General features: G+C 36.3%; 1 protein-coding gene across 1 annotated transcript; it reads left to right on the top strand.

Annotated features, from left to right (window-relative positions):
• Positions 1-2,358: 2,358 nt before the first annotated feature.
• pcare1 (photoreceptor cilium actin regulator 1) lies at positions 2,359-16,340 on the top strand. Its single transcript, XM_028442577.1, has 2 exons — positions 2,359-5,648; positions 16,159-16,340. Exons 1-2 carry the CDS (start codon positions 2,359-2,361, stop codon positions 16,280-16,282), a joined length of 3,414 nt encoding a protein of 1,137 aa, XP_028298378.1. The 3' UTR covers positions 16,283-16,340.
• The last annotated feature ends 669 nt before the right edge of the window (positions 16,341-17,009 follow it).

The following is a 17,009-nucleotide window of genomic DNA, read 5'->3' as shown; positions in this document are numbered from 1 at the left end:
GAGAACAGCACTTAAATGGCACATACAACTACCAATAGTCTATACAAAGGAAAATAACAAAGAAGCTAACAGAAACACCTATAAATAATAATAATAATAATAATAATAATAATAATAATAATAATAATAATTAGATCAATGAATAAATTAATAAATAAATAATTAAATCAAGAAATAAATAAATACTTAGCTGAATTATCTTCTTAGACATTTGTGCAGAGCTGCGTTATTTTTGTAAATAGGATGTTACATTTTATTGTTTTACAGCAGTTTTACTATGTTTTGGAATAAGGATTCATTGAATTTGTTTGTCTTAGCAAAATGTTGAGACCAATTGGAATATGTGGATTCAGTAAGACATGGCAATGCTTTAAAGGTGAGGAATGCTGGCTTGTTTATGTCTCCATTCTATTGTTTTGTTTATCTTACAACATTTTAAGGCATGTAATATTGTACGGGTAGTGAGCAAGCATGGGGTCAATTACATTTTTCAGTTACAATTACGTTTTCAATTACTCGTGTCCAATTATTTTTATCCTCAGAAATAATAATAAATAATCACAATTACCGAGACTGAAATAAATAACCTAATAAAAGTTAACCTTCCTCTTGTGTTGGCTTTCTGTTAGCATTTCTAATGATAACAGGTCCTAAATCATCTGTAAAATACACTAAAAACAAATATCAATCATCTAATTTTTTTCCTATCTATTGGTTACATTGTTTGGCTTCCTAATCAATGAAAATGTAGGTTTTAATATTTTTGGTGTGGGAAACTGAGCCTTTCTTGTGTCACTATACCCCTCGATTTCAATTTTTTAATGGTGAAAGGTGGGAAAGCTTGATATGAAGCACATTTTGATGATTGACTACATATGTGTAGAACTGTACATAAAACTGTAAAATGGTTTGCTAGTTTTGCGTTAAATAATAATTAAAATGTTTATCAAATTTTCATGGCAATTACAATTCCAAAGTCAATTATCTGAACTCAATTACAATTTAATTATGATTATCACAGCAACAGATTTTTTCAATTACAATTACAATTATAATTGTGAATAATTATCAATTATGTGATTACAATTATAATTGATACCAACCCTAGTGAGTATAAATCATGATGGGTATTGTTTATCATGACACCGAAAATGACACCTTTTTCAGTTCATCCAGGTGAGGGATTTTAGAGGAGAGCCAATCAGAAAACAGATGTTCAGTTGTTTCTTCCTCAGGATCTTCTTTCTAATAAAATGTTAAACACAAACATACCAAAGTCATCACCACAGCAAAAACAATGCAAACTGCATTAATAAATTTACAAATGCTGAATTAAAATACAAAGGTAACAACAAAAGCTAAAACCAGAATAATATTGAGTTAACTCAAAATATACATTTTCAATAATTATGGAAATTTCGAGTTGGATTTATTTATTGATTTTTACCACTTTTAGATCGGACAGATTTTACATTGTATTTAAACATTGTTAAGTTATTTAGAAAATGTTAAAAACATGGTTGCGTTTTTAAATATCTATACTTGCGAATACATTGTTTTTGGCTGAATCACTATTGAACTAGAAAGCCCTCAGACACCATGGCAGTTTCCATATTGCCTTGTCACCTAAATGTTTATTTGGGAGTTTTAATTATAGATCACAGAGTCGCAAAAACTATTTTTGTTTTCTAAAAAGCTGATCCCCCAGTTCTGGTAGGGTATTGCTTGCATCTTGATAATTTGGATAAAACATAAAATTACTGATGAAAAGATTACAGTTAATAGTCACACAATGACCTATAAACTCTAAAAGTCTAAAAGTGTCAAAGAATGAATTTGTGTCTTTATAAGATGATTTTTCACTTTCTTTATTGCAAACAGGCTAAATGGAGACACATTGTTTTGCAAGCTATAAAAAGCTGATGCCAGCCCCAGCTATCTAAATAAGCTTATGTTCTTAGTAGTAGGTGTGTTTTACATGCTTTACGTGACATATGCGCAGGCTGAGGAGTTTGCTGAAAGCCCTGCTAATCCTCTCAGCTGCTGGTCCTTTGTGCTGACAAGAAAGCTTATCATTATTACATGGACATTTGAATACATTTTAGTTTACATTTGTGGATTTATTTTATGTGTGACCAGTGGACTATCACCTATGTTGGATGTATCTGTATTTGAGTTTGTGAAACGGATATTCATCAAGCTACTTGACTCCAGCTATTTGACAATGCCTGACACGGCACATGCCTAAGGACATTGTTTTTTGCCTACTGGCTCTCTGTTTTTCCTACTGGATTCTGTGCACTGTTCAGTCACAGAAATATACCTGTATATCAGCCTGCTTTATTTTGAACCTTAACAATGGGCTGCTCACCATCTAAAGGAAACCAATTCGGAATTTTGGGTGCTACGAGGAGGAGTAGAATGCTTCCCCCTCCACCTCAAGAAAGTCCAAAAGATCTGCAGCTTGAAGAAAGAGGATATTACACTTTTCCTGAATCAACAAAAGGGGAAACAAAGGAAAGGAAACCAGCTGGACAAACCAAAATAATTTCAAAAGAGACTCACATGACCCAGCAGAAAAAAATAAATGTGGACAGAAACACATGTAAAATGCCGAATCAAGGAGCAGAAAGTGCATCCGCTGTACCGAAAAAAGAAAAAAGTCTTGAAAAGCAGGATTTACCTGAGAAAAAACTGAGTAGGAAACCAAAGAAAAACACCAAAGGGGGGAAAGGTGTTAAAAAGAAAGACATGGGTAAATACAAATCTGTAGAGCAAAAAGTGGACTTTCCGGAACCCTTGGTAAGAGCGCACCAAGCTGCTTATGCTTTTTTGAACCCTAGTATAAACAAATATGATAGCTTGCTTGGACTTTTGGATCAAGCAACTGACACACAGCACTCTGTTCAGCCTATGGTTGCCTTCATTGCTCTGCGTTACGAAGAAATTATTCAGCAACTGGAAGAAATGGCAGACGAGGGAGAAAATGTTTTAAAAGAAAACAGAGAACATCTTGCTTGGCCCAGTCAAATGGAAAACCTTTCATCTTCATCTCTGAAATCTGGCTCTGCTACTACGGAAGTCCCACCAGATTTGTTGCAGCAGCTGCTTCAGTACACCACACAGAGAATGCAAAATATGAGTCAGGCAGTCAGTAAAATTGCAGACTCTGCTTTGGAGGATGCGGTGGAATACTTTGCTTCAGTTTCTGAGATTTTAGAGGAGAAATTGAAGGTCAAGCGTGCAGTTGAAACCAGGCTAATGAACCTGTTAACTTTTATTGAAATTGCATCACTTCGCAAACCAGGGCCAGAGGATTCTGCTCTCTTTAGTGAGGACAGTGGGATTGGGGCCGAGAGTGAATCACTTGCTGGATCTGAAAGAAACCTCAGAAGAGAAAGTTGTGGATCCACTGGGACAAACAGAACTACCCCAGTTAGTATGATGGGATATAATTCACTGAACAACAGGCAACGGATATCAAGACATCAGATTCATCAACATAGGAGTCAAATAAGTCCAAGTGTTTCCCTTACATCACTAAACTCAATTAATTCTACATGCACCTTGATGGCTGATGGCCAGAGGGACTCACTGCTTGGATCTGTGTCTTTGGATGCTGATGAGGATTGTGATGATGAAGCAGATGGTAGTATGATAGGTGTGGAGGTAGAATTTAGAAAACGATCAAATTCCTCACCAGTAAATAGCAAACTACAACCTTCCCATCGCCTACCATCAAAGCGCATTGAGAATCCTCAAAATGTAGAAATGACTCTTAAAATGAAAAATGCTATCAGTAGCAAGATACAGTTTGTTCCATTAAAAAACACAAATGCTAAATCAAAGGTTACAGGGAGCCAAAAATCCAGTACACAGGAGTGGACAGATGATCAAGTTAATTCTCCGAAGAGGCCACAGTCTGCAGCACCTGTTCACAGAGCATGTGTGAAAAAAGCTGTAACAAGACAACAGCGTTCCCGGTCAGCAGAATCCTTGCGTAGTAAAGGAGAAGATCCAACATTACTTGAACTGGAAAGGACACAAAATGATTTAAACCAGAGGATGCAGAAAATGAGCAAAAGCAAAATAGGGGCAAAAACAAAGGTTTGCCTTTCGAAGCAAAAACAAGGAACTTTACACTCTCCGTTGATGAACCGCAAAAAACCTTTAGTAAACAAGATCAGCAATGCACCATTGCTTCCAGACCAGGCACACAATAGTAAGGGCAATGATAAAAACAAGGAGGTACTAAACAAAGAGGAAGAAAACATTTACAAACACAGTCCAACACCAAAAGTCCCCATGAAAGCAATACACACCCCTAGCCCTCCTGTGTCTCCAAAACCATCATGTGGGATTCAAAGGGGTCGAAATTCGGTCAAAAAACTAATTGATACCTTTAGTCAGGGAATAGGAGAACAAGAAGGTGCTAAAGTTTTGGGGCCTCTCAAAGGGGTACGCAAGTGTGGTGTTCCTGTCTTGCCTGGCTTAGGTAATGTTGAAGCTGTGCTTAGTGCTGGTATAATCAGCTGTAGATTAGATGGAATGTCAAGTGAAAAAAGTGATTATTTAGAATTAGAGAGTCTTCCTCCACCCCCTCTTGAAGTATTAATGGACAATTCTTTTGAAAGGCTTCAGAATATTTCAACTGAAGCAGCAGATGTGGCTTCAAATCTCAGGAAGTCTCCTTTATTAAAAAGAGCTGTTGTATCACAAAGACTAAGGGCATCTTTTCAGTCAGTGCCAGTGTTGCCAAGCAGAGGAGGCGTGCCACAAGCTTTGAGAGTAATCTTACCAGTTAGGACAGATCAACAAGACAATTGTGCACAATCCAAAATCAGCCATCCTGATATGGAACCAGGGGTGGAGAATAATTTGTTTTACCATCAAGCGAAAAACATCACACAGCAGAGAAATGTTTTTGATACGACATCAACAATGAAACAAACAGAATCAACAGATATGCAAGATAGTGGGAACCTCTCAGTGCCAAGTCCTATTCCTACTGGACCAACAGTGCCTCCCACTACCACAGCCACAGACCAAACAGCTGCCACCCCACCTGCATCTAGAGTACGAATGTTACCTTTAACCCCAAACAGCCCACATAAAAGACTTCACAGTCCCAGTAAATCAAAGAATCTCTCTACTCCGCCAGCAACCCCTTCTGTTAACAGACGGCTTCCCTCACCACCAGCAATTCATAGGAAGTTCCCCAGCCCTCTGGCTTCAAAGCAGAACAATACAAACTCAAACTCAGCCGCTCCTTACCCTTTCAAAGCCCCATCCCCACCAGCCTCACCAAAAATTCAACGCTTGTCAAGAGAGAACAGCAGTGAAGACTCTTCAAGTGCTCGAAAGGTTAGCAATGCACGTTCGGTCTTTTGTCCCGCATCTCCGTCTATGTTTGAGACCCAGCCTTATTCAGCCCCCGAACTTCCTCATGCATGGACCTCGAGCAGAGTCTCTTTTCTCTCAAAAACGTGGGCAGGGCGTGGAAGTTTACCAGTTTTTATTCAAGGACCACAGCCCTTCATTCGGCGGAGCCAGTCAGATCGGAGACAAAGTCTAGGTCTGCCACCTCGATCACAAGGTATTTCAGTAGCGGCGACCTGTGGGAGCGAGCCAGCAATATGTTCCCAAGGGTAAGAATTCATACTAATGCCTCATAATTTTTGTTTTGTTAGATTTTTCTTTCTGCGGCTTTTTAACACAATGAAAACTTGCTTTAGAAATCACTGGGATTTTTGCCATATTGCGAAATATTATCAACTTAGTAACAATACAGAAGGGTGAATATTGAAATGAACGGTGCCTTATTGATACTCAACTATATTTTCATATCCATACTACAATTTTTGGTCAGCTATGGAGCGATGTGATGTGCTCTCCATTTTTTTTTAAGAACAAGTAATTGGACAAAGTACCAAAATTCTAAGCCAAATTGACAACTTAAAGACTTCAATCCATTTACATCCATCAAAATCATTAGAAGATGATTATTTAGAAGTTCTGCAGTGAAACTTTCTTCATTCAATCAGTTGTATCCTTCTCAAATAAAATGTAGTGGCAACCATATCTCCCCATGGCATCCCTGATGATGTCCCTTCATCATATTTTTTGTCTTTATGCCATTCTGCTACAGAACTGCAAAGGTAGTTGTTTTTATTATATACTTTTAAAGTCTAACCTTCTTGCTTTTGAGAGTCAAAAAACATTTTCTCCTTATCAGTCATATTCTGTACTGATGTAGAGAAGTTCAGATTTCACACAGATAAACAACTTTCCTGGAGATGGTTTTCAATCCTGTGGAAATATTTTTGAGATGACTTCTTTTAATGATGGTAAGGTTTCTTTTCTCATAGATCACGCTTGTTTCTGTTGTTTTCTAGGTCTTATCTTTTATTTTGCAATGTGTGTCTGTGTGTTTTAGCTAATACCAAATAGTTGATTTGATTACATCTGATGCTTTTTTCTGGTTTAAAGGATTATATAATCTCTGATCAGTATTTTTGCCCACACACGTTTTTCCTCTCCAGTTAGGACCAGCATGTTTTTTTTTTTTTTTTTGATTTTTTAAAGAAATACCACTGCTTAATACCTAGCCTTTTCAGACCCTCGGTAATCTCGCTCTCGTTCAGTTCTCGCGCATGCCTTCAAAAGTTGACAGGGATAAACTTGCCTTAGCTGACAGCAAGTCTGATAAAGATTTAGATTATTTGACCAGTTGGAGCATTCCTTGAGATATTTTTTGCGTAAATGTGGTATCGGTCTCCAAGGCAGAAAGACAGAGTTAGCTGCTATAGCTAATGCTCCACACGAGCTGACAACAATATAGGTTTTTCCTGGCAGAGGACGTTTGTCGCTTTGATGCGACTTCTCTCATTGGTTTTACAAAAGTGCTCGGATATGTGCATCATTCCCGGGTAGAGTCCGAATTTCACTTGCTGGAGACCCAGGTAGTCGGTGTTTTCGTCAACCAGGGGGGTATTTCATCAAAGTCTCCTCAGTAGAGCTCGGCTTATGGTTTAAACCTGGTTCAGTTAAGCTGTCCGTGACCACACTGGCTTTTACCATTTCATCAAACTCTTCTCAGCTTGGAGCTCCCTGAACTGAGCCGAGCCAGCTGACAGTGTTTAGCTTAAGTGCATGTCCTCATTAGACCCACAAGATCGAACACAGATTCATTGATTAGAGAGTGACAGCGCATGCACTGCAGCTTTTACGATGAATGAGAAGCCAATAGGAACCAATGCTGAGACCAAAAGGACGTGACGTCATCTGTTACTGAGCAGTGAAAATAAATGACGGACACATTAAAAAAAAAGGGCCGACTGTGGTTTGAACATTTTTTAAAGTAGTAAAGGGTTAAAGAAGGTGTTATTTAGTCAATTTGTCATAGCAAACAACTATGTAATTTATGAGACTTATGATTGTTTGATGAGCACTAAATGAACAGCGGGAGCAGGCAGCGGTGCTGTTGGATGTCACATCCAACACTGCAGGTGCAGATGAGCTGTGCACGGGAGTTGCATGCACTGCGCGCACATCCGAAAAAGCGATAGTGTGTCTTTGTCATTGGGAACATAGACATTATAATTCATAGACTCTGCATCGACTGCTGCCGCCCACAGGGCGGCCTTCTTGGACTGGTGGCAATCACTCCTGCAGTTCATTACATCTATAGAGAAATGATGTGTTTACACAATTAAAGTGGTCATTAATCGCTCAAGCAATTTTCACGGGGTTGGTTTGTAACAAACGTCAGACATGATAGATAGCTAGATAGACAGACAGACAGATAGACAGATATAAATAGAACAAAAGGAACCCATAAAACGTTCAGATGTGCTCAGGTTTTTATTGACAACATTGTTTAAGGCTGTACATTGCATTTCACAATTATCACTATTATTGTATACCGTAATTGTACTACTGTATTATTGTTTTTGCTATTCTTATTATCAGTGTTGGGAACGTTACTTTAAAAAAGTAATTAGTTATAGTTACTCACTACTTGTTCCAAAAAGTAACTAAATTACTCTATAATAAAAGTAACTCATTACCAAGGAAAGTTACTTTTTGTGTTACTGTTAAAAAAAAAAAAAAAAGTTGCGATATGTCAAAGAATCCACATTTTTTAGATGCGAGTGTCGTGAGGTGCTTCATTAAATTTGAGTTGCTTACAACGGATGTCGACAAAGTCTTCTCTCCTGGATATAATGAACACTTCACATGTGCGTTCTTGCCTTTAACCACAATTACATTTAAAGTAGTGTTTGTATCGTCACCTTAAAAATGACAACTTTTCATCAGACTGCTCCACGCTCACCATCTCTGCTGATTCATCCAATCTGCAGTGTGTGTGTGTGTGTGTGTGATTATGATTGCCTTAGCCGATCATAATCGCTCACCTTGTTTTTAACCCGCCTCCTCTTGCTGGCACATGTGTAAAAACACTGGCCCTGACTGGCAATCATGAAACATGATGCCGCCTAAGCCAATCATAATCGCTCACCTTGTTTCTAACCCACCTCCTCACAACAGCTGAGTAAGAAGCCAGGGTTGCTTTCGGATAACATTTTATTCAATCAATGCATGTAACGCACCGCATTTAACGTTCAGTAACGATAACGGCGTTGTAACAGCGTAAAAAGTAATTAGTTCGATTACCTCGTTACTGAAAAACAAACGCTGTTTCATAACGCCGTTATTTTTAACGCAGTTATTCCAAACACTACTTATAAATATAATTATTTTCTCATATTAATGTAGTATTATTTCTATTATTCATATTTTATGTTATAGTTACTGGTATTTTCATTGTATTATTATTATTATTATTATTATTATTATTATTATTATTATTATTATTAATAATAATAATAATAATAATAATAATAATAATAATAATAATAATACATATTGTTTATTATTAATATTATTGTTTTTATTATTGCTACTGGACTCCTATCTGCTCCCCAGGCGCCGCAAAATGGCTGCCGTCTGCTCCCCAGGGATGAGGTAAAATGCAGAAGACAAATTTCAATATATGTAACAACATATATGACCAATAAAGGCAAAAAGCCCAATTTAATTTAATTTTTATTAATATTATATTATATTATTTTGTTATTATTATTATTATTATTATTATTATTATTATTATTATTATTGTTATTATTATTATTATTATTATTATTATTATTATTATTATTATTATTATTATTATAACCATTACTATTATTACAATCACCATTACTATTATATCATTATTGTTAATTACTGTAGCCGAAGAACTGAAATATTCAAGGATGTGGGTGTGGAGATTGAGTGTTAAGTGGTAAAACCAGCATTTTAAATATATCCAAGTACATTGCATCATAACTTGAAAAAATTAAGCAGTTTTGAAATCGGTTCAAAATTCAACGAATAATTCTACTTAGAGATTGAGAAACACCTCTTTCTGTCGTAATGTCCATGCACTGCTGCCACCACCACTGGTCCAAGATGGCAACGCTGTTGACGTGTCCCTCCACAGTCTATGCAGCGTCTACATATATAATGTCTATGAATGGGAGCCTTAGTGCTCTGCCCTGTGACAGTCCCTGAAGCCCCTCCCTCTCTGTATATCCACAGCTTTCTCATTATTAATCTCTGATCAATGAATGGACACATTTATATCGTTCAGTTAATGAAGGAGATGGATACGCCTATCCTTATATATTATTACTGATGGTTTAAACACATGAAGACTGTGATATCTTGTAAAAAAATATGGTACACATTAATCATGTAATAAGACAATAATTCTATCATCTTTTGTATGGATTTAAAATCATGTTAAATCATTTACCATGATATTCTTTTTAATTTCCTTTTAAAATATCGTATTAAAGCGGAATTAAAAAAAAAAAAAGTACAACAGAAGTCTTTTTGACTCCTTTTTTTGGTAGATCTTTGTTGAGTGTTTTAAAGCATCACTAAATGACTTATTTCAAAAATGATGACGCGGCTTCATTCGAGTCCCAGGGACTGTGTTACTATGGTAACCAAGGTGTTTTCTAGTTAATGAAACCGCCGTTCCAGTTAAATATGACACACTGATTCAGTTAGAACAGGTTAAACCTGGACTTAACCCTGTGCTGGGTTTGATGAAATACCCCCCTGGTGTGGAATTAAAAAATAAAATAAAAAAAGAACCAAACTAATAATAATAATAATAATAATAATAATAATAATAATAATAATAATAATAATAATAAAAATCACAGTGATAATACAAAAAAAATGTAAAAGTTGAAAAAAGAAAGTTATGTTGAATATGAAAACTTTTGTTCATTTCATTTTACTTCATAATTGCAACCGCATGTGTTGTATTGATTATTGCAAATTAAAACTTGTTCTGTAAATAGTTTGTTTATTATCGTGATCAAAACCATTGATCTGAAGCTCAATGCTGATGCTGTGCTGTAAATAGATTTCTAATCAGCAATAAATATAAAAAAATCTGATCAATCCATATCAATGGGCTATATGCACAGTGACACATGACGTATTTCTGGTTGAAAATAAGACCAATGAAGTATTCCCAGTTTCCGCTTTCGGACAGTCAAAACAGTGGAGAAGTGAGCCATCACACTTTTGACACGTGTTTTTCACAGTTTCGTCATTTTGTCATTGGTGTCGACATTGGTGGTCTCGATTTGCATCGCCCTGCCTACCCAAGGCACGTCACTGTGTATAAGATTAATTACTGCTGTTGTTGAGTTGGATGAGATTCATATGAAAACAGTAATTTGTCATAATAATAGTAGAGTTAAGAACTGGAAGTTCTTTCACGGTCTTCACTCAAAATCCCCATTGCATGCTTAAAATAATATACCGGTTAAAGCCCTGCCAGGGATGGCGCAACACCGGGGCTCGGGGGCGTAAGGAATTTGTGTAGCCCCAGTTAAACTCCTTGAACATTTTATTTAAGATTTTTAAATATTTTTATTATCAATTTATTGAGTTCAAAAACATTAAAAAGTTCCAGTACCCGTTCTGTTCCAATCAAATCCCTGCTTGTACCCCAATGGGGTTCATTGATTAACGTATACTACTGTGTGTGTGTGTGTGTGTGTGTGTGTGTGTGTGTGTGTGTGTGTGTGTGTGTGTGTGTGTGTGTGTGTGTGTGTGTGTGTGTGTGTGTGTGTGTGTGTGTGTGTGTGTGTGTGTGTGTGAGTGATAGGGGATGGGAGGTATGGAGGAGTCTTTTTCGCACATCATTTTAGGGTTCACTAGCAGGCCAATGCAATAGATAATTAAGAAAAAAGAGTTCCCGTAGAAAATGAAGACCAATAGCACATCTCCCAGGGAGCCTCTGCAAACTTTTACCCCTCGACTCAGCAATCTTGCCTGCCTGTCCAAACACTCAGAAACAACAACAAACATATCATTCTCCTATAAAAACACCTAGGGTGAGTTAGCTCTTCCTTGACGTTTTGCGTTTTAGATGTATTGTCTGATTATTGGCAGGTGAAAGAGTGGCTGTCAGGTGTTAAATAGGTCACTGTTGCCATTGCCTTGTGGTCACTTGTATTATGCTTAACTAATTTTTTAATTATTCTTTGACTAAATTCAGTTAAAACTACATTTATATTTAACATTCTGTGTTGCATAACTTATTTTATTGAAGAAAAAATGAAAAACTCCTCATAAAAGTAATAGTTTTTTTTTGTTGTTTTTTTTTGTTCTCAGCACTCCCACATTAGCACTGGGAGAGAAAAAATCCTGGTGCCATGACTGAACCCCGCCCATTTCAAGACAACCTGACCCATTTCCGGGATAAATCCCGCCCACTTCCGGGTTATGCCCCGTCCATTCAGAGTATAGTCACATATAATTCATATGGTTAACAGATACAGATACAGATAATGCTGTACTCGCTCATCCCTATATGCGTAATATTATAAGGAATTCCATTTTTTCACTATTATAAGCAACTTTGAAAGTTTTTCAACCTGTGATTAGTCAGAGAGACAGTCAGTGGAAATTAAATTTTTTTTAAAACTTTATGGATAAAAATGGATAAAAATTATATTTTTACATTTTTTGAATAATTATTCTTATTGAAATACACATCACACGCAGTACATATCAAATAACTGTATCCTAAACTTTCTCAACTATAAATCTAGTTCAAATAAAATTCACTATAAAAGGTAGCTACTCTGTATTTGTGACACACTTTATTGAACATGAATAAACAAAAAAATGAAGTCTTTGGTTGACCCTGGGGTTGGCATCATATGAGTTCTTCTTTGCTTATTAAGCACATCATGGTCAAAGTTAGCTGTTCGACTGTGTGCCATCCTAGAAAACAGGCACATAAAATAAACAAGGATTTAGCACAGTGTTTTTCAACCTTGGAGTTGTGACCCCCATTTGGGGTAGCTTGGAATTTAAATGGGGTCCCTTGAAAGGTTAAGTAATTGATAAAAAAAAAAAAAAAAACTGATTAAAAAAGCATTGTTTTTTGAATTTATTATCCTTTTCTACACAAAAACACAACACTATCTTAAACAACGGTGTTCTATACTTTCACTTTCTCAAATATAAATGTAGTTCAAATAAAATGCAGTATTAAATATCTAAGATGGCACAACTTGTCAGTAATCCTGGCTATTCTCTGTTTTTGTAGCACAGTATAACAAACATGATAAAAAAGTAATTGTATAAGAAAAAACTGTCTTTGTGGTTGCCAGAATATTGTGATATCGAAATGGGTCACCATCCAAAACAAGGTTGGAGACCACTGATTTAGCATCATCTGGAGCAGGGGTCACCAAACTTTCTGAAACTGTGAGCTACTTCATAGGTACAATTTGTTTAATTTTTATTCAATTTGATATGAAGTCCACCTTCAGTTTTTAAAAATATATCTTATACACTGAACAAAAATATATACGCAACACTATTGTCTTTTCTCCCATTTTTCATGAGCTGAACTCAAAGATCTACTATACACTTGTGTACCAAGATAAATTCCTTGAATAAATGTCTAACAAAGTCAGAAACATGAATAACTTGTCATGCAGTTTGTCTGTGCCTTTCATACATGGTGTCCTTGTATGTAGTCGCCACCATGGTTTGCTGTGCTGCATGGGGATGCTCCAATCGTTAGTGTTGTGTTCAAGACCACATTATCCGAGACCAAGACTTGCCCGAGACCAGAATGCACCGAGACCAAGACAAGACCAAGACTTTCGGGAGCCGAGACCGAGTCAAGACCAAGACCGAGACAAGCCGAGACCAAGACCGAGACCAAGACCATAAACATTTTTTTTTTTCAATTTAAAAAAATACATAAATAAATAAAATTATGACAAGGTTCAACAGTTAAATAACATTCTCTATTTAATTTTAGTTTATTTTAAAAACATTTGACGAACAAAAAAGGTGCCTGCAAAAAAATTAACAAAAATATTAAAACTACTACTGCTTCTGATAAATTCACAATTATTCTACATATTTGAAAACAAGATTTTTATGTCAGCTGAATGTACAGCAAGTGTTTAAAAGTATTTCTGCCAAGAAATAATGATTCTTGATTCAGATTCTTTGAGTTGTGCAGGTCAGCAGGTCACAAATTTCACAAGATCATTTTTTAGTTTGAAAAAGCCTTTACACAGGTTATTTTATTAATTCACTTAGTTGATATAGTTTAATTTGGTTGCTGTAATGTAACTAGGATATTCAATTAACAAAGGTTTCCAACTGTAACTGTAAAAGTGAAACTTTCTGAAATAAAACTACAAACAAGTTGTCAGCAGTCTAAAAAACATAGAGCTACAGGTAGATGTGAAACTAAATAAAACCAGTCATGTGACAAATCAATCAATAGTTCTTGTTGAGAATTATTATTATTATTCTGGATACAGTGGAAACAGAAACTATAAAAAATAATTATATTGTGAACCTGTTTATATCGTGGGGAACATATTATATACATAAAAAGAAAATAGACTAATATAAGACCTCTTTACAGTTATTTGAGTCATTCTGGGCTTGTGCGATTTGCGTTGATGACGCGCTGGTGACGACATAATCCAAGATGGCGGCGGCCCGAACTACAGCCGACATTATGTAAGAAAGCCTTAAAAGACATGGATATAATGAAAAGAGTGGATGGACAGAGGCATAAACATGCAGACTTTCACACGGACACATTAAACACACACGGACCTCGGTAAACATGCTTCACCGGCCGGCTGGCACTAGGACCCAGAGGCGGAGTAAGTGCTGCATTCACAGGCTGTAATATCATCAGTTTATCATTTTACCTGTTGTTAGAGCTACTGTCTTTACCAGGGAGATAATATTTATTACTGATGATTGTTTTCTGGAGTTTTACTGGGATTTTTACCGGTGATTAGTTCATATCTCCCTTGCGGTAATCATATTCAAACACTTCATTTGCACTTTTTCACAAATAACACAACTGAAAAGCTATTTGATTAAAAAAAAAAAAAAAAAAAAAAAGAAGATATGTAGCCTATGTGGGTAGATAAAACTGAGTTGTGTGTGTGAAGTAAACTCAAGTTATTCTGCAGGCACATCATTATTATTATAATTAATTAATTACATTTAATTTAATTTACTACAGCAAAATGAATCCTGTTTAAGCATTTTCTCAAACTCCACATCGTTAGATGAAATGGGGGGGGTTGCAACAGGAGCAATTGCACCGCCGGGCCTAGTCCCCAATCCTCCCAAAAAATAAAATTCTGATTGTTATTATTATTACTTTTTTTGTCACTCAGTACAAGAGGCCATTTATGTTGCTCTTACGGATTTCCCCCCATAATGAGTTATTTTCAAAAATGTGTCAAAATGTGTGTCATAACGCCCCTCCCTCCACCTTTAGTTAGTATTGCCTATGCCGCATGCACAAGAGAGACTTCAACGTTTTACATTCAGACCGTGACTTGCCAACATGTCGGTAAAAAGAATAAAATTGGGTTGCCAGAAACGGAGAGAGGTAAAATGAATTGATAGTTAATTGTAGTATTACAAAAAACTGTCCAGCACTTCAGTCAGCTGAAATTGTTTTTAAAATGTGCACAAATGCACATAATTTGTTTCATATATTATGATATTGTTCTCTACACTTCTGTTAATAAAGGTCCCTGTGTGACATTTGGCATGTGGCTTTAACTGCCTCACCTTATTTTAAGGTTTTGCCTCTGAAAAGAGAAACTAATAGTTACGTTATGCTATAATAGTTAGAGGAAACCCCAATTACATCACAGAGTAAACATCAATGTATATTGAACATTGCCATTCTGGTTCAATTGTAGGCATCAAAGCATCATCTCAAGGCAAGGGCAACATATTGAGATTTTTATCGTATATCGCGATATACTTGATAGCTTGAAAATATCGAGATATTAAAAAAAGGCCATATCGCCTAGCCCTAATTGGTGGATGTGTGTGTGTGGTTGTGATGGTGGTTTCGCTCCCCAGCCCAGAATTTAATAGGACTGGCTCTGAATGGCATTGATAAAATTTAACCTTGTGATTAAGGCTGTGTGTTGCTAACTTTATCTAGTAACGTTAACATATCCCAGCCTCATCTGTTATGCTAATGATACCTTAATTTACTAGTTTAGCGGAGAAAGAGGAAAATCCACTAACATGCTTTAATGCACATGTTAATGGGTTTAGATATGCTGATAATAATAATAATATCCAATATGATTTGTAAGGGGGTTTTGATGAAAACAGACTAAAATGAGTTGTGCCGATTAAAGAATGTGTACAGACTAAAAAGGAGAGCAGAATGGTGTAACCAATAAATAGTGAAAAACACTGATTTAGTGGCTCCTGGATAGATTCATTTCTTTTGTTTTTCTCATTTCCGCTCATCTCACACCTGGGGTGGGAACAAGACTGACAATTTATTTGTTGATTTACCACTCCCTTTCTCAAGTACTCCCTGTGGTGCCATTGCGTACCCCCATTTGAGAAACGCTGCTCCAGTGTATTTAAAATTAACCAATAGTTGCACTGTAAAACCCAGTAATACATGACAACACAATTCTGTAAATGATATTATATTATTGTTTTGTTTCCCTTATTGATGATGATGTTCTCCTTTGATTCTCTCAGGCTGGATGATGAACCAATAGGAGATGATGAGCAGTGGGGCAGCCAATCAGACTTCAGAGTTGCAACACGCTCTGCATCACACCCTGACCTGTGTGTTGTTGGTAAAGCCTTGCACAGAGACTAAGTCTCTACCACTGGGATTAAGGATTAGCAGGATTTACTGAGGACTCAAGGTTACAGTGTTCATCCCACAGAGAAGAAGAGAGGAACAAGGGCTAAATAAGCCTTTGCTGCTAATAGACGTCTCGCCACTGCTTTTATTTGTTTCATCAAAGGGCAGAAGTTTGTTTTTTTTTGATAATTAAAGGCCTCTGTCAGTAAATCAGTTTGTCTTCTTTATTCTGGAGTGATTGTGCATTAAACAAGTTTACTTGGTCTTTCTTTTTTAATTTAAAACCGATTCAATATTTGCAGCATTTGCAGTGTTGGTGTTAACTCTGTTTTCATGGAACAAATGCAAATAATTGAACATTAAAACTGCTCCTTTTCTTTCCTGGAATTGTCTCAAAATGGCAAACATGAGTCTGATTATGAATAAAAAATCTCAAATTAACAGAGGGTTTTTACAGCGCGTCATCACTGCATCATCAAACCGGAAGTCGCTATATTGGAGGTACTCAGCAACAAAGCAGATCCCGAACGTCGAACGAAAAAAAATAGTGATTTATTGCCATGTTTTTGGCTGTACCAATCGGTCAGATTGTGAAAAACATTTGGAGTTGTATAGACAAAAGTTATAACAAATCAGGGAGAACAATGTCAAAAGTTATCAGAGGAAAGCGAAGCTAAACCAGGATCTACAAGGAAAAAATCTGGACAACATCCGAATTTGTTAGGCACATTTCTTGTCA

This window comes from Gouania willdenowi, unplaced genomic scaffold, assembly GCF_900634775.1.
Source record: "Gouania willdenowi unplaced genomic scaffold, fGouWil2.1 scaffold_55_arrow_ctg1, whole genome shotgun sequence".
Lineage (NCBI taxonomy): Eukaryota > Metazoa > Chordata > Actinopteri > Blenniiformes > Gobiesocidae > Gouania > Gouania willdenowi.
The sequence above is the reverse complement of the archived record's forward strand: the minus strand, read 5'-3'. Positions and strand labels throughout refer to the sequence as shown.